General features: G+C 47.3%; 1 protein-coding gene across 12 annotated transcripts in view; it reads right to left on the bottom strand.

Annotated features, from left to right (window-relative positions):
* The window catches only part of Hps1 (HPS1 biogenesis of lysosomal organelles complex 3 subunit 1), a 29,560-nt gene that overhangs the window by 10,536 nt on the left and 852 nt on the right, over nucleotides 1-18,172 (bottom strand). For 3 of the 12 annotated variants that reach the window (XR_012449664.1, XM_074078553.1, XM_074078554.1), the window contains exons 2-17: nucleotides 17,776-17,952; nucleotides 17,502-17,591; nucleotides 15,936-16,052; nucleotides 11,511-11,648; nucleotides 11,159-11,301; nucleotides 9,946-10,087; nucleotides 7,674-7,834; nucleotides 7,148-7,319; nucleotides 6,481-6,582; nucleotides 6,300-6,369; nucleotides 4,085-4,134; nucleotides 2,746-2,913; nucleotides 2,471-2,650; nucleotides 1,173-1,234; nucleotides 710-844; nucleotides 553-617 (exon numbers count right to left, since the gene is read on the bottom strand). Coding sequence is in view for 11 of the 12 variants with exons in the window: in XM_074078553.1 (XP_073934654.1) it covers nucleotides 553-617; nucleotides 710-844; nucleotides 1,173-1,234; nucleotides 2,471-2,650; nucleotides 2,746-2,913; nucleotides 4,085-4,134; nucleotides 6,300-6,369; nucleotides 6,481-6,582; nucleotides 7,148-7,319; nucleotides 7,674-7,834; nucleotides 9,946-10,087; nucleotides 11,159-11,301; nucleotides 11,511-11,648; nucleotides 15,936-16,052 (1,705 nt within the window). In the remaining variant the exon portion in view is untranslated. Of the gene's footprint in view, nucleotides 1-552; nucleotides 618-709; nucleotides 845-1,172; nucleotides 1,235-2,470; nucleotides 2,651-2,745; nucleotides 2,914-4,084; nucleotides 4,135-6,299; nucleotides 6,370-6,480; nucleotides 6,583-7,147; nucleotides 7,320-7,673; nucleotides 7,835-9,945; nucleotides 10,088-11,158; nucleotides 11,302-11,510; nucleotides 11,649-15,935; nucleotides 16,053-17,501; nucleotides 17,592-17,763; nucleotides 17,953-18,172 lie in introns of all 12 variants that reach the window. The other 9 variants (XM_074078555.1, XM_074078556.1, XM_074078557.1 and 6 more) reach the window with 8 other exon arrangements.

Raw genomic sequence — 18,172 nt, 5'->3', positions numbered from 1 at the left:
TCACCTGTATCTACTGAAGACCAAAGTTCCGGGAGACCGAGGCCTGAAACTTGGGATATTCTAATATAGGAAAAGCTGCTTGAAGTACCCTGAAAAAAATCAGTATTCAATAAAACTTGTCCTCCATAACGTAAGAGCCAAATAAGTCTTGGAAATGGTTCTCTAAATGGGGCTATACCTTTATGGCAGACCTCCTCGGAGGCTTTATACACCACGGCGCACTGTGAGAATCTAAGGATGGTGACTAACACTTCCCAAAGCAATCGACTCCAGGACTCTGTTGAAGCAGTATTACCATTCTGCTACCTGGACAAAACTGTTACAATGGATCTTTAAGGCTTCTGAGTTAACTTTGGGAAGCAGGAATTTCTGAAATTTCACCCTTGGGGTGGTCCTATCGATGGGGCACAGGGGACACCTCTTGTAGTATTTTTCTGCAGAGGAAAGAAGCCAAGGCAGTGGAATAGTGGAATACAAGTCTGCTCTTCCCCAGGGCCTGCAGTATAGAAAGCTTAGGCTTTCCAGTGTTGGCAGGCCAAGTACCAGGATATGATACCATGGTGACATTCCTTCTGCTCTTCACCAATAGGAACTCCTTCCAGTCCAGCAGCTTCTCCCTGCCAAAAGAAACCCAGGAGCATGGGATGCTGTGAGTGGACCCTGTCCTCCAGCCCCCAGGCCATCTGCCCCTACATACATGCACACTCACCGCATGAGCCTCTGGACTTGGTCCTGCAAGCGCTGGGGCAGGTGCGGGCCTCCCCTGCTGGGCGCAGTGGCCAAGAAGCTGAGACGGTAGATGGCACAGAGCTGCTGCTTCAGCCTCCCACACACCTGGAGCAGCCTGGGTGTGGGAAGTGAGAGCATCACCTTGGGAAAGGCAGAGGGACTGTGCCCATGAAGCACAACATGCATCCTCGCTGTAGCAGGAGGCAGCTCTGGTTTTCTGTATGCGGTACTCCTTGCTACACCTCATTTTGCTAATTCTCGTAGGGAAGTGACTTGCCTGAGTGGTACACAGTCAGTGCTGCAGCTATGCCCAGGCTTTTGGATCCCTGCTGTTGAATCCCAGAGCCCCTGGCTTCCACTCCTGCCACCCTCCTATGGGCCTCCCCCCACTTCCCTGGGATGCTGGTCTCTATGACTCCCCTGTATTCTAGGACCCCACTTACTCCCAGGATGATCCGGGTTCACTTCTGGAGAAGGCCTTGGTTTTAAATTCCAGCCAGGTGCTCTGTAAGGACAGGTGTCAGGTCAGTTTTCAGACTACGCTCTGCAGTGAGGTTTCATGTCAGACCCGGCGAGGGCAGCAAGCCTCAAGCACACCTGCTGGCTTCCCTGGCAGCACCCTCCCTCAGCACTCTGTGCATTGCATTCTAGTCATTTTTTATTTTTTGGCAGTGCTGGGGATGGAAACCACGGTTTTGCACATGCTAGGCAAGCACTCTACCTGCCCTTGAATTCTAGCCACTCAGCAAGTGTTGGTGTAAACAGTGGTTTCTGCGGGCCACATGTGGGACTCCCGGCGTTGATGGGTACAGACGCTGACACTAATGCCATTCAGGTGACTAGGCGAGTCCCTCCAGGGGCACACATAGGGCTAGGGGGTTAGGTTGAGGAGCAGTGGCTGCTGCAGGCGGCTGGGGGATGGCATTGGGGTGGCCTTGTGGGGGACCTTGGGTGGCTCTCCCTAAACACAATGCCTGAGGCATTGTCAGATGCTGTGCTTTCTGATGACTCTACCATGATGCATTTGGAGCTTTGGCTGCTTGCTCTGCCTTCTGCAATCCTTCTGCTTCTTTCTAGACCAACATGCATTCTAGCCATGATGAATCTCAGCTCTTAACGGACCCAGGCACAGCCAGCTGCACCAGCAGCCCCCAGCTGCTAAACTCAGAAACCCCTCCTCCATCTACCCTTCAACTCTGCACTGGATGTGCTGAGCTGCACTGTGATAGCCTGCTCGCTGCTGCTCACGTGCTGTCCCCACAGTTGGTCTTGGCCCCCATTTGACTCTACGCTCCATGAGGCAGAAGTAGAACCATGACCTGTGTTTCTCTGCTGTGTCTGTGCCCAGGTGACTGGTCACTCTGTACGGAGGATGCCCTGTAATGGGCAGGTCACTGGCCTTCACTGAGTCACTGGCTCTGGCTCTGGCTCAGCTGTCCATGAGGCAGCTAGTTTTGGCTATGTCAGGACTTATCCAAACTCCAGTTTCTTCGTCTAAAATATGCAAATTACAATTTGTGTTCTGCCAAACTCACAGAAAAAGGTGCTGAAAACACAAAGTGCAGCCATTCAGTTTTTGTTATCATTTCATACTGGGGAAAACAAGGATCACAGATCCAAGTAGTAGCATGCACAGGGACCAGAACTGCCAGCCCCTCATCTGCTGGAGATGACCCAGCACTGTCACCCCAGCCCTGCCTCTTCTCCTGGGAGGCCAAGTACAGGCGGGTCCGGGTCCCACCTGAATCTCCTGGCCCCCTCGATTCTTGACGAACTTGTCCATCCTCTGACGCAGGTCTCCCATGAGGGGCTGGGATCGCAGGGAGCTCCCGGCTTCCTGGCCCTCCTTTAGCTTCTTCTCCAGCAGGGAGAAGCCGTCGAGCAGCTGGTATAGGACCAGGGCCAGTGGGGTGTTAGGGCACTACAGGAAAGAGGAGAGGCCAGGGTGAAATAGTGCAGGCAGTGAGAAGCTGTGCAGGCCCCAAGATTGCCCGGGCAGGAGGAGGGGCTCCATACCTTGGTTAGGAGGACCATGTTGATACCTGGCCACAGGGGCAGGCAGTACATGGTATGGGGCACCAAGGGGCAATAGCTTTCCTTTACATTGGCATCCAGAAAGATCCTTCTGGGGCTGGAAGATGCTGGTGAGTGAGGAACCAGTGCCTGAAGGGTATCCTTGCCTATCTGCAGAGGAAGAAGAGCTGTCAGAGAGGGAGGGGAGAACCCCCTAGACTCCTCTCCAGCTCAGATACACCCATGGTTGTCCATTCCCTGCCCTAACTGTGAAAACAAAGGATGAAAATATTTAGCTCTGAGAAATCCCAGTCCTCAGGTCCCTGTATGGTTGGAACTGCCCTAGCTGCCCCTGTCCTCTGCTGTCTGTATGTCCATCTCTCAGCTTCTCAGCTAGGCCTTTCTGCCCAGACTCAGAACTAGATGCTGTGCAGGGCAGTGGAAAGGGTGTGGGAGGCAGGGCGGGTGTTCAAGGAGTAACCAAGAAGGCAGGACAGACAGACACCAGGGATGGGTGAAGAGGCTCCTGCCTGCTTGCAATTAAGAGGAAGGTATTTAGTGTTCAATCACTCTCAAAATGTCCTGGCAGCTCTCCATTCTGAGGAAACTGAGGCCTAAAATGACTCAATCAGCAAGTCTCCAGTCTTAGGCTGGGACTCTGAGTAAAAAAAGCTTTTAGTGGAAAAAATGAGAGAATGAAGAAAATCATTAGAGATGTCATAAAACTCTCTTTATAAGGATGTCACTCCAGTTATATGTAACGGTCAAAAAAACTGGAAACAATGCACTGCTTGTTCTGGGGATTTGCTAAATAAATAGTAACATATGCACCGGATGGATTGTGGAATAATTCTTAAAATCCATACTGTTGGAGAGTGCTTGGTAAATGGAAAAATGCCTAAGTAGGAAAGTATAACGAAATCCATTAGAATCCAAACGTGATACAAGAAAAAAACCATACAGTGTGTGCACAAATATGCAGTGTGTGTAAAATCACAGAATGACGAGAAGGAAACACCCAAAAACATTAATCTCACTTTGAGGATGGGATCGGGAATTCTACTCCATTTTCTATACTTGACTTTTTTATGTTTCATTTTTGTTGTACTAAATGCTTATTCTTTTTTTTTTTTTTAATATCAAAACTTAAGTTGGATTTTCACTCCTGAGAGCACCTGAGGGACAGATTACCTCTTCACCCTTCCTCCTTAAGGCTCAACTCTGCCCTGACCAGTATTAAGGAGGCCCAGCAGGGCTGGTGCTGGTGCAGAGTCACTCTGGGGGGAACCCCTGGAGCCCCCAGATCTCAGATCAGCGGTGCCAGGCAGACCCAGGGACTCACCTGAGGAACATCAGTAGGAGGTGTGCCCCCGTCCAGCCAGATGATGCTACCTGCAGGCCACATGTGAAAACACAATATGTCAGCACAGCAAGAATGTAAGTAATTGCCAGACAGCATGTCAGAGGGGCTGAGGCCCAGGGGACATATCCCATGGACGGCTCAGCTCCAAGCAGGAAGCTGTGATAAAAGGTGCTTTACCATGGTTGCAGCCCCACCTTCCCCAAGGCGACCAGTGCCAGGTGAGCCCTGCTGTACCACAGCTGAGCTGTGTTTGGGGGAACAGGAGTTTTCCACAGAGCAGAACCAGCTTCTGGGAATGGAGCCCTGAAGCACGCATCTGATGTTTTCCTCAGACCCCTCCCTTTCCCCCTTGTTTCTGTCCTCGCTATTCCTTTAGGTCCCCCCTTCTGAGCAATCAGCCTACACATCCTACATTTCCCCCTTCAGTTATTCAATCAACAATCTTACTGTGTACCTACTATGAGCTGGGAAGTGAGCTGGATTTCCTTTCTGGTATAGCTCACAAAAGCCTATAGAACTCACTACATTTTTTTCCTTACAAGTTCTGCTTCTCTTACGACTAGATTTCTGATTATATTATGTGTTTATCTTTGGCAACCTGGACTTCTCAACACATATTTGAAATATTACATGTTTGTAATAATTCTGTTCTCTTATATTTCATTGCGAATAGCCCTCATTTATAATCACTTTTCCCTGGGGAAGTGTGTTCCTAGGTTTCAAATACCTGATTTACAAATGGATGAGTGCAAATCAAGCCATTTGTAAGTGCGAGTTTTGTACACACTGGAACAACACTGTTTACAGCTGAGGCATGAAAAACTAAGCCAGCACCAGAGAGAAGGGCCAGGGGCAGGGTTGTGATGAATGAGGACAGGATGTAAGAAGGAACGTCGGTGATCATCCAAACACCTTGCTTCACACTGTGCCTTAGAGAGCTTAGAGATCTGAAGGTGGTTTTGGACTTTCACCCCAGAAAAAGGCATGAGCACATGCATCAGTACACAATCTTAGGACTCCCAGACACCCTGAAGTCCACACATAGACCTAAAGTTAAGAACATCTAACCCAGTGCATTCAACCTTGGCTGCCATAAAAATTATTTGGAGACTTTTAAAAAAGTACCTGTAATGTAGTTACTTGGGAAGCTGAGATTGGGGGGACTGAGGTGGAGGCCAGACTGGGCAAATAGTTTGAGAGACTTCATCTCCAAAATAACTACAAGAAAATGAGCTATAGGTATTGCTCAAGAGGTAGAGCATCTGCTTTGTACGCATGAAACCCCAGTCCTATCCCCATCAAGAAAAAAAAATCTGGGGCTATGGCCCCAGCCATAGCTAAGCCTAATTAAGTTAGAATCTCTGGAGCAGGCTCAGCTTCAGGGTATGTAAAGATTTCCGGGCGACTTCTACTGCAGCAGGGGCAAGAATTACTGCTCTTGGCACAGCAATGGGCCCCACGTGAGGCACAATGGACTCACCTGGACCCAAGGACTAATTAAGGTGGTCTGGCTAAAGCTGCCCAGGCATACTACGTGCAGCCCAGCCTGAGAGCCCCTGCTATAAGGAAGCCACATGGCAAACTTCTTCCAAAACACAGTCCCAACACCTTTCTCCTTCTGCAAGGCTGGACTTCTCTCTTCTATCAGATGAGGGAACCAAAGGACCCTTCCTTTTACCCTAAGATCTTCTGAATTCATTCATGGTGCTAGATTTTGATTAATATGCTTCTATAATCAATGCTGTATATTTTAAAGTAACATTTTGACTATTAATTTATTGCTTACCCACATAACTTTGGAAAAACAGGTAAGATATAAACTACAGAGTGAATATATTTTAAAATGTACTTGAAATCAAATAACTATTACTTAATTTTACTTAATGACTTAATTATTAATTATGAAGAAGAAAGTTGAGGCTAAGAGTACATCTGCAGGTGAATTTTTGAATGAAATAAACTTGTCATGAAAAGCTTTGGGGGTCATTTGAGTGGTCTTAGCAGTCCTTGAATTCAAGCTGGGGCTGTCAGGGAAGTGAGGGGGTTACAGCCAGCATCCTGCTCCCTAGGAATCTGAGGATCCACACTTGGGCCCTTACAATGCATGGGGCCCACTGACCCTAGGACAGACTCCCAGGGCACTGGGTTGGCATTTGCTACTTTTGACCATTATGACTCCACCCCCAGGTCTCACCTGAGCTCCTTTCAGCAGGGGAAGGAGCTGGTGTGAAGTACTCCTCAGGGAGGGAGAAGCTATCAGTGTCCTGGAGGAGAAGAGCATGGCTCAGAACCCAGACCAACGGTCAAGAAAATGAGCCTCTCCCAGCTAGCTCAGCTGCAGCCCTCCTCTCCTTCACGCAGGGACCGCCACACACCGTCTCTGCAGAACTCCCTCCAGAGGGGCCCACAGTACACAGACTCCAGGCCTGCTGCACAGGGATGTTCTCGCTGCTCTGGGGTGTTCTCCTTGGGGAAGGCTGTGAAAGGGTGGGGGAGACACTCATTAGCGCACATCCAACTCAGTCCCTCTCCATCCATTCCCCAGCACTTCACAGAGAAGTCATCCATCTCTCCACCCTGCTCCCACATGCTACCTGGGTGTAAGGTCCCTAGACTTTCCAGGGATGTTTAAATTCTCCAGAACCACTGAAATTCCAGAAAACCAACACACCAGTATCCAGACCAGCACAACACTACCATCAGTGACAACCACAATGTTCATGGGGAGGCTGACACTGGCTGAGTGCGCATTGTGCCCAGGCACTGTTGGGTCTTAGGTGACCTGTTTCCTTTAACCCTTGTAACACCCCTGTAAGGACAACACCATCACACCCGTTTTACAGATAAGGGTGCGAGGCTCAGAGGGGGCAAGCACTGGATCGGCTCATACAACTAAGTGAGAAGCTGTGTTTCAAAACTTGATTCCACAAATCTTCACTTTTAAGCCCCCCAGCTCCCGTGCATTCCAGAACTCCCTTCCAGCTGAAGCAGCAGGAAAAACGCCATATGCAACCTCATGCCCAGATGTGACCTGGGGAGCACCTGCCACTCTCTAGGCAGGTTTCCTGAGCCATTTCGCTGATGATCTCTCACTGCCCCCAAGACCTGGGCATCATTGTCCTCCTCGTCTGCTGTGCTCTGGCAGGGGTGGAGGTCCTGAACCAGGAGGATGAGAGCCAGGAGGTCAGCAGGGCGCAGGGAGCTGGTGCCATGGCTGTAGAGATAGGAGCAGGCAGCTCATTAGCTTGTGACTTAATCTCTCCTGGAGATACACAAGGTTTACAAAAAATAAACTGATCAGTTTTTAAGATAAAACCTGTTTGTGTAAAAAGAATTACTATTGGGAAAGTTTCAGGGACCAGTAACAGTATAAAAGGAGGTTCTCTCTCCTCAGTGCAGACTCTAAGAAGAGCTCAGTTGAAATAACTCATAGAAATGATTGGGTTCGGAGGGCTTCGAAATAAGAGATGGGTCTGGAAGGGTTTCTTGTCCAGGACCCCAAGCTTTTCAGGTAGAGGGAATAAGAAGGGTGAGGGCAGGACGCAACCACACTGGCCCTAAGGCTCACCTGGAGTAGAAAGCCAGCAACTTGGAATGCACAAGCAGGAAAGCATGCAGGGCCTCCTCGCCACCCCGCTCTGAGCTGGAGTTGACAGCCTGGACAACGTGCCGCTCCAGGGTCTCTATGCACAACTCGCAGAGCTGGGGGTGAATCAGTCGTTCCACAGCCTGGCCAGGGGTGGGCAGGGGAAGAAGCACATTAGCCACTACCCTCCTGCTCCAGGCTCTGGGGTGCTGGGCACACTCTTGTAGCCCAAATGGAGCTCACACTAGACACCAGGTGCTGGAGAGTAGACAGACTAATGCAGGTACAGGGGCTTTGGGTCTGGTCACAGCTCTAGGGGATAAGGCAGATGATACACAAGGAAACAGATAAAAATCAGTGCCAACCACAAAGGTGCAGAGTAGGAAACACATGGGACGAGACTAGAGAGTAAGAGCAGAGTCCTACCTGGGCAGTGTGCTCAAAGAAATGTCCCTGAGGAGGTGACTTTGAAACTGGTATCTAAGGAACTGGAAAGTCTGCCAGAGAAAGAGGAAGAGGGAGAACACGGCAAGCCAAGGAAGGAGTGAATGCAAAGGCCCTGAGGTGTGGAGAGTTAGAGCGGTGCTCTCCAACTGAAACAGAAGACGAGTCCCATGAATGAAAACATTTTATGGTAAAAAAAAGAAACAAGTAAAATCAACTTTATGTTTTATTTTACCCAGTTTCTCTAAAATACTACTAGTATATAATCCAAAAGTATTATTAATTGGATGTTTTTACACGTACAGCAGAATTCCATCTGGACTAGTCAAATCTCAAGTGTTCAAAGGTCAAATGCAACTAGTGAGTGGTGTACTGGCACAGGATTCCTGAGATTGGAAGGCCCGGTCACCATGGCATGAGTGAGGACAAGAGAAGTAGCAAGGGAGCATTCAGGACTTGGTGGGCTGGGGGAGAGGGGAAGCGAGTCTGAATCTCAACTGCATCAGGTCACCTCCTTCAGAAGCCTTTCTAATGTCCCAGAAAGAGACAACCACTCTATCTTTTGCCACCATGAATTTTGATGAGGAACCTAGTATGGCAGCCAGAATGTTTTCTTGTACTTTTAGTCTAGCTGTATGGCTAATTTCTTCTCCAGGGCAGGGAGTGTGTTTTTATGCATTAGTCCAAGTTCACATCCTAGTGTACGGCAGGTATTTACTACACATTTATTGGAAGAGAAAGTAGGGGTGAGTGAGCAAATTCCTTCAGATCCATTTCCAAGTTCATTAATTCTCTCTTTAGCTACATCTTGTGTGCTATTTAACCCATCTCTTGAGTTTTCACCTTATCAATTATGCTTTTATTTCTAAAATATCTACATGAGTTCTTTTCCAAATCTACCTGGTCATTTTTGAGTCTTTTTCTATTTGTTCATTTTTGTGATACGATCTTTTATGTCTTTAAATATTTCAGTTATTTTATACTCTATACCTAATAATTCTAATAAATCAAGTGCCTCAGGATCTAAATATGTTGGTAATTGATTCCTTGACTTCCCCCGACTCTCACTCATGGTGACTTACTTTCTTGTGCATCTGACCTTCTTTAACTATGAACTCACTTCTGCTTTACAATGTCCTCTAATGGAGTGGTTTTCAAAGTGTGGTTCTTAGATCAGCTCACTCAGCATCACCTAGGCCCTAATGCCAGGATCCAGTGAATGGAAAACCGAGGGTGAGGCCCAGCAACCTGTATGTAACATGCCCTCCAGATGATTTGGATGTGCAGTGAGTGTGAGATCCACTGCTGAGAAAGAGTCTGTGTTTGCCTCCAAAAGAGCCAGGGAGAGTTACAGTCCAAAGCCCCCTTGACTACATGGGCCTGGGCTTAACCTAGGAGGGGCAGGTTCAGCTCATGCTGGTGCTGCTGGCTGACGGCTGTTTGCTTGTTTTGTTTGTATCATTTGTACAGGGTATCCTGCGATAAATGCCACTTTTGTTCACTGTTTTCCCCTCTAGTTTTAGCCCAATTACGTTTTTATTTGTGGGGGGAGCAGTATGAAGAGGCAGATTCCTGTAATTTACAATGAGCTCCAAAGCTGCACTGAAAAATCTCTTCTGCCCAGAATCCAAATATCTGCTATGGGAAGGCCCATTAAAGTACCAGCTCACCATGTGGCCAGAAAGAACAGTGGAAAAGCGCTTGGCCTTCAGGGTTGGCCTGTCCCTTACTCATCAGGGTCAAAACATGGTCTTACAGCTGGAAGCCCTCTGATTCGATGCCCCAAAGCCTCCCATGCTCCTTAAGTCACCTCTACAGCGAAGCTCTGTTCTTGCTCCCGCAGGCGGCTGTAGGTCCTCAGCAGGCCCTGGAAGTACTCCCACACCCGGACACGCCGCTCCAGGTCAGGGGGTCGCAGCCTACGGGGCAGAGTCGGTGTAGGGGTGTAGGGACTGTGAAAAAGTCAGTCATCTCTAGTCAACCCAAGGGCCCTGCCTCAGGTTAGCACCAGAGACCTACCTAACTGGAAGGGCCCACAGAGCACAGACAGGGTGTTTTTGGCAAAGCCCTGGCTGCTGAATGGTGTGGCAAGGGCAGGGAATCAGGAGTCAGTCCCCTGAGCAAATGACTTTGCTCCTAGTCTTTTTCACACAGAGGTATGAAAGACAGCTAGGAGGAATCAGGAAGGTGTCTGTTTCTTATGCCCCTACACAGGCCCCTAAAAACAGACAGTCTGGTCTATTATCAGGGGTGTGGCTCTCGAATGATGATCAGATCTGCACTGCAACCATGGCTGTGACACAGGCATTCATGGCCTGCATCCTGTGCCAACATTGTGACCACCAGGGCTAAAACAACCCATGCAATGGTGCCTGTGGATGTAGCAATCACCTCAATATGGGCACTTGGTCACTTGACTTCAAAACTCAAATGATCCAGGGTTTCAAACTCTGATTTCCCAATCCATGATGGAAAAGCAGGGGTGATCCACTCTGAACCTCTCTCATTTGGGTCCACTCTTTCCTGGTGCCCTTCCTACCTTCATGCACTCTGAACCACCATTCTCATTCACTGAGCTCTTTTCCTGCAGGCCCAGAAGCAGGCTTTGGGGCCTCACCTCTCGGACACACAGATGTGCACAAGTACACATTTATTTGGAGGGAGAGGTGAAAGCTTCTTTGAGGATCCAGAGAGGTTAAGCTCAGGCCAGGTTGGAAAAGATAAACCACTGATGGTGAGGAAGTAAGCTAGGAGTGTGGAGTTGAGAGTTCTAGGCTGGATGCTGCCACCAATAACCGGGTTAGCTCTGGCTAGGTTTCTGCCCTCAGTTTCCCCATATGTAAAACAAGAGGGTCAGACCAGATGGTCTTCAAGGTTCTTCTGAGCTCCTTGTGTCTGACCCAGAGATCCATTCAGGGAGGAGTGAAGAACAGCAGAACTCTTCATGAAAGACGGGCATATTCTTCTGGCCCTGTGAGAGTGCTTAGCAGAGGACACAGAGGGGACCAGCTGCAAGGACTTACTCCTTTCGGATGAGCTGGCTGTCCACAGTAACCAGCCCGAAGTGCACCTCGAACAGGTACTTGAGCACGCATAGCTTCCGCCGAAGGTCCCCTTCGCTCTCGGTGTGGTCTCCATTGATGGCAATGAACAGGCATTCTCCAAACTGTAGGTACAGCCATGTGGTGTCAGCCAGCTCTCAGGACACTCCTATCACCTGCCCTTATCTTGGCAAACAAGTGAAGAGAGGCCCAGGCCCCAAGGGGATTCTGACAGGATACAGTTTCTGCCTTCCTAATGAGGCTACATGGGAGAAGCTGTGAACTCTCGATGGAGCAGAGGGAAGAGGACAGGGCCATAGGACCACATACTTACCAAGTGAAGGACATACAAGTGGTTGTTATTTTCTGTGGAGAAGCAAGTGTATGTGTCTGACAGCTTCTCCAGCATGGTCACAGAAGAGATGATGATTGGGGCCAGGAGAGTGCTCAGCTGGTCCTCCAGCGCAGGGAGCTGCAAGAGGGGAGAAAACAGCACTGCTTAGTATGTGTCAGGTGCTGGATTTCACAGCAAGGGCTCCATGGTGTTACACCTGCCTGGGAGACTGCCCCCACCGTTGGGTTATGGCGAGGAAGGCAGAGTTCAGGCTGGTAACTGTGTGGCTCGGGTCCTGAATTTGGAAGGAATGCCGGGGGCAATTAATAAGAATTTGCTAATTCTAAGGAATTCTGCTATACAGACCATGTTGTTCATTGGCACAGACTTCTTTGGGGGAATTGATCCTGAAGAAAATGATCAGAGATGGAAATAAAGATATGTACACAAAGATGTTTATGACAGCAAAAGGTATAGTTTCAAGTAACTGGAAAAAGTGTAAATGTCCTACGCCATGGAAATAATTAAATAAGTAAATAACAGTACATGTAGGGGCTGGTGGTGTGGCTCAAGTGGTAAAGGGCCTCCCTAGCAAGTGCTAGTTCAAAGCCTAGTACTGCCCAAAAAACAATACTAAAGAAAATGAAAACCCCAGTACATCTAAGTAATAGAAGAATCTATATAGCTCCTTAAAACATTAGTGCTTTAGTGCTATGGGAAATTTCTCTGACACAATGTTTCTTTTTAAAAATATGCATAAAGTAAGTGAACATTCTGTATTTGAGAATGCATAGAATAAGCATGATGTTGCTTGCACACCTGTAATTTCAGCTACTTGGGAAGTGGGGGTCAGGAGGCTAGAAGATCAAGGCCAGTCTGGGCAAAATGACAGAGATACTCCTATCTCAACCAACAAGCCAGGTGTGGTGACATGCCTCTGTAATCCCAGCTACTGAAAGGTCCAAGGCCAGCCCAGGCAACAATGCAAGACCCTATCTGAAAAATGAAAGCAAAAAAAGGGCAGAGGGTGTGGCTTAAGTGGTAGAGCACCTGCCTAGCAAGTGTAAGGCCGTGAGTTCAAAACCCAGTACTGCCAAAAAAAAAAAAAAAAAAGCATAGAACAAAGTATTGAAAAATATTAAGAAAGCCAACATTGTTCAAATTATTAATTCTAGACAGAAGATTTATGAGTACACTTCTCTATTTTTGTTTCTGTACTTTCCCTATTTTTTGTAACAAGCATGCATTGACTTTGATACTTTTCCCCCATCCATTCTTGCTGCACTCCAAAAGAAGGAATAACTAAGCAAAAACAAAAGGGAGCTGTGCAAAAGCACTGAGAACCTGTGAGAGCAGACACGGGAGAAAGCTGTGAACAGCTACAATTCCAACTCTCATAATGGAGTGGAAAGAGAGGAGACCACAGCTGATCTTCCCAGACTAGTTGCAGGAGACTCGAATGGAACATGGGGAAACTGAGTCCATGTTGGGAGCTGGTGAAATCCACAAGGAGCTGAGTAAGCCCTTGGCTTGAAGAGAGAACCAGCTGGTTGGTTAAGAACATGAGAGGGACACAGCAGAGCAGCGCACGTGCTCTTGCCAACATTCTCCACGCTCAGGAAGCCGGGTCTGTGTCCAGCCCTGCGGTCAGTCTGTCAGTCCTGCTCTCATAGTGGTTCTATTATTCTTGCCCCAGCTCAGAAGGCTCATTTCCCAACCACTCCCATCCCATGGTCTCCAGCCCATGTGTTGTGGCTGAGCTCAGGGATTTTACTTGCCAATGGGGTCACAGTACATTGTCCCTCCTTGGACTCTAAGTTTCACAAGAACAGGGTCACAATGCTGTGCTCAGAGCTTTACCCTCAGAGACCAGTGCATAAGAGGTTCTTGGTTAGTGTCTGTCAAATGAATATCCCCCACACAGGCAAGAGCCAATGCTTGTGGAATGTTCTATGGTTTCCTTGAATGGTCACAAATTCTATTAATTGAAAAGTTACTTTAAAAATCTAGATTTTGTACAGCAACTCAGGTTAAAGTAGTAGTCTTTTCTGCAAGCAGAGTGAGAATCTTCTGGTGGGGTAGATGACGACAGTGTTTGGTATATGAAGAGTATAAAGGGGCCTTCTTACATATTTCCTGGTGAAATTATCTATCTTTGAATGGCTTTTGACTCAGTTCTATTTTTAGGAATAATTATAATATCAAATAATTATGAGGGCTAAAATTCAAGCACAAATGTTCCCTAGAGCAATAGTGATAGCTAACTAGAAGCAATATTATCTGTCCAGTATTAGGGAAATGGTTAAAGGATGGCACATTTATTAATAAACTCGAATGTAACAATGCCATTAAGAATTACGCTTTTGAGAATGTTTAACAAAATGGAGGAATGATTTTCATAGAATGGTAACTGAAAAATCAGGAAATAAAGCTGTAAATATGGTGTGATCCCCACTATATAAAAGATGAAGACCCAAAGCAAGTACACTAAAGAACTAATAGCTCTGGGTAGTGGAATTATGAGTCTCTTAAAAACTCTTTCTCTGCATTTCCAAATTTCCTACAATTACCTTATGTTATTTATGTGATTACAGAAAAGTGAGTGTGGCATATATCAAAAGTACAACTTCAAGAGCCTCTCTGCGTGAGGGAGGGGGTGCTCTTTTCTCCCTGATTTGCCTTGCTTTCCTCCCCTTTGTCCTCCCTCCACTTCCCTGCTCCCTACACAGGAAATGGGAATAGACTCCAAAGCTTTCAATAAATAAATCTTCAAAGACTTTTTCCCCTTTATCCTAGTTATTTCAGAGCCAAAAAAGTCAGGAGTTTATTCCTATACCTTTTTTTTTTAAATCTAAGCTGTTTTTTTAAAAAATATTTTTATTAGTATATAATAGTTATACTAATTGTGACATTTCCATATATGTGTACAATGTACCCCAATTAGGTTTATCCCCTCTGTTATTCTCCTTCCTTCCCCCTTTCTTAAAATGACTTTGGCAGGTTTCAGTGCTTCATATCCATACATGTATAGAAAGTACACTGACCACATTCACCCTCCTTTACCCTCCCCTCCCCCTGCAACCCTCTCCTGAACATGACCTGCTTCACATTCCTGTCTTTCATTGTTTTTTTTTTTTTTTTTTTAGAGGCATAAGACACTTGAGTTTGACTTGTATGGTACTGGGATTTGAACTCAGGGTCTGCACCTTGAGCTGCTCCACCAGCCCTTTTTTTGGTGGGTTTTTTTGAGATAGGGTCTTTTTTTTTTGTTTGTTTTATTATTCATATGTGTATACAAGGCTTGGGTCATTTCTCCCCCCTGCCCCCTCCCTCACCCCCCCACCCCCTCAGTACTGGGCAGAAACTATTTCATTGTTTAAGTGTCTGTTCATTGTTCAGTGGGGTCTTGCCTGCAGCTTAATAAAGAGGACAGCAAAGGCAGCCAAATAGTTTGCTTCTTCCTCTTTTTTCCCTGCCTTTGGCAGTATGGGGGTTTGAACTCAGGGCCTTGAGCTTAATAGGAAGGTGTGCTACCACTTGAGCCACACCGCCAGTTCTTTCTGCTTTAGTTATTTTTCAGACAGGGTCTTGTGCTATTAACTTGGGCCAGCCTTGAACTGCTTTTTAAATTACCCTAGTTGAATCAGTAATTTTAGAACTGAAATACTTACTACAAATTCTTAATTTAAAAATTAGATGTACTGACTGCTAAAAAATAAAAGTGCTCAAGTGATAGACCTGATTTTTAGCTTAAATAAAATCACTTGAATATCTATGATCTTAGATAGCTTGTTTTCTCTTATATTAGTGATGGTGACAGTGAATTAACTGATGAAGGGGAGCAGGTTCAGCTGAGGGTTAGGCACATTACAGCAGGAAGAACATGAGGCAGCTAGCCTGTACTGTGGTGGAAATGCAAGAACTCCCATTACTGCATCCCTAATTTTAAAATAATTTAACTCTTTTGATGATTTTGAAACACCTAATTCCCCTTACTAAATCTTCCTAATAAAAAATTTTAACAGAAAATGATCTAGAAAAAAAATTCAAAATAAATTACTCTTTTAGAATGTAGAGTGGAAATTACAAGTGAAAATGACAACTATTTCTACGTAATAGTAAAGTAGCAAACTGAATGTCCCTGTGCAAAAGGAAAATAACTTCAATCCATATTTCTCACCATATTCAAAAGTTCAAAGTGGATCTTTAGGCCTAATACAAAACTTAAAACTAAACCAGGAGTGGTGGCACATCCCTGTGCTCCAAGCACTTGGGAGGCAGAGGCAGGAGGTCATGAGTTTGAGGCCATCCTGGGCTACATAATGAGACCACTGTCTCAAAGAACCAAAACCACAACCCCCCCCCACCTCCTTGCCTTTTAGTAATTTTACATTATTCCCTCCGGATGGCCTCCGATGCACTCACCTCCTCTTCCTCATTTTCTGATGGCCCAAACTTTAGCCGGAGATTCTCTTCAAACTCCTCATCTGTCCAGTAGAAGAGGACCTCTGCACTTTTAGTGGCCACCAAAACACACTTCATCTGCCAGGGAAAAGGCCAAGGTCACTCCTAGCTCCCATATTCATGAGCTCAGCCCAAGGAACAAAGAGGATCCTCACCCCTGTTGCATGCTAGCCACCAAACAAGGGCTTTCCTGGTTATTTCTCTGCACCCTAACGAAGTTCACCTTCAGTAACTTTTACAGAGCAGGACACAGGCACAACCTGATATGATAGAGTTGTCTGATGCCCAGGCTGGGGCTCTTTCCTGTTGTATCCAGGAAACCCTCTCCTTATAGTGTCAGGCCCATCACAGGGCTACTGGAACCGACTTGACCCAGTTCTTTGCATGGACACAGAGCGGATGCCCAAGGGGGCCACGCTGCTTGCAGCAGATCATCGGTGCCAGGTCTGGAGTGGAGGCAGCCAGGGTACCTGCAGCTCTGAGCAGCCCAGACATGGCTTTCCCTTCTATAAAATGGCTCACAAGTGGAGCCTCAAAGCCCATGAGGAGTTTATTTCAACACTAGACACTTCATTCAGAAGTTCCTGCTGTTGGTGACAGTTTGCCTGAGGACCCTGGCCACAGTTCCTACTCAAATGTGTTCAGCTGTAGCTTCTTCAGCCACGCCCATTACTGTCTTGACCCCTTCTGAACCCCATTCCCTATCACCCACACTTGTACCCTCTGTGCCACACATTTTAATGCCCGAGTATGGGAACTAGGTTTTATTATTCACCAACTCTGTTGGCACAGAGCTCCCCACACTGTGGCCTAGCCCCAGGGTGCTGTGAGACATTGATTCTCTCAACCCTTAGGGCAGGATGACCAACACTGGTGTGGTCAGAGCTCCGGGCCAGCTGCCTGCAGCCAGAGAGGCCTCGTGGACCTTAGTGCACTCTGCACATGCTAAGCCATGATAACAACTAGAAAGTTCTGCTCTAACTCTTGCACAGGAGGGTGTCCAGCTTCCCAGGGGGCTCACAGCATCTCAGGCACGTTCTCCAGAATCCCCTATTGGACCTGCTGAGTGGTTCTCATTGAGTTCCTCCCAAAGCTTCAGAGGGCTTATCAACTAGAACACAGAGCACAGGCCCTAAGGCCTTTACAGAGTACTGTGGGGAGCATGGCCTATTCCACAGGCTTGCCAGATACCACGCCAGAGACTAGGGGAGGAAAGAGGTATGCAGAAGAGGTTGCTGGGAATGGGTGGAAGGCCCAGAAGCGCCACTCTAGGACTTCCAGGTAAGTGTGACAAAGTTGGAGGTTTGTGGAGTCAACCTCAGCAGAGTCTGAGCTATATGGATGGAGGCTATGGTTGTCAGCAGGGGAGCCCTTTAGGGCCTTGATGACACCTGGATGCAGAGGATAAAGCAGAGGTGGCACCAGGAGGGCTTAGTCCACTGATCACTTTATTTTGTCTGTTTCCCATAGCTGCAGAGTGGGTGCTGCCCACCTTCCCATCTGTCCTAGGAAGGGAAAATCATCTACCTTGGCAAAAAGCACAGCAGGGCTTCCAGGGAGCCAGACTCAGTGATCAGCTCAGGGTACAACAGCACAGCATCCTGGCTCCTGCAAATGCTTAAGACAGAGAGAGCATGAGGGCATGCAGAACCTCTGGCCCCCAATGCCGAGAGGGGACAACTGGGGAGGGGCTGAGAGGTCACAAGTCTTCCCTGATTCCCCCCCGCCAACCAGGGAAACCATGAACCCAACCAGCAGGGCCTTTTGTGCAGAACAGGTGCTCACACACTTTAGTTCCCACCTCCTCTGTTTCCTCCAGACAGCTCATCGCACTGTGAGTCCTTCAGGCAAGGTGTGGTCAGCAAACTGGCCCTGAGCCGTCCCAAGGAGCTTGCTGTGTCTGACAGGAGACAGCACAGCACACCTCGTCCCAGGCTGGTGTGAAGCAGTCTCACAAGAAGGGAAAAAAGTAGGTATCCTGGGAGGATGCCATAAACGGCAAATTAACAGAAAAGGCATCGGAGACCTGGTTCTAGTACTACCTTTGCCAGGTCACTTGAACTTTTCTTAACCTCACACTGGGAAAGGAGGGAATTTATCTCTATTCTGCCTCAGAGCAAGCAGCCAAGCTGCTACCTAAGCTTAGCAAACAGCTTTCTACATAAACGGAGGCGGGAAAGGCATTATTATTCTTATAT

The sequence above is a fragment of the Castor canadensis genome, chromosome 7 (assembly GCF_047511655.1).
Source record: "Castor canadensis chromosome 7, mCasCan1.hap1v2, whole genome shotgun sequence".
NCBI lineage: Eukaryota > Metazoa > Chordata > Mammalia > Rodentia > Castoridae > Castor > Castor canadensis.
The sequence above is the reverse complement of the archived record's forward strand: the minus strand, read 5'-3'. Positions and strand labels throughout refer to the sequence as shown.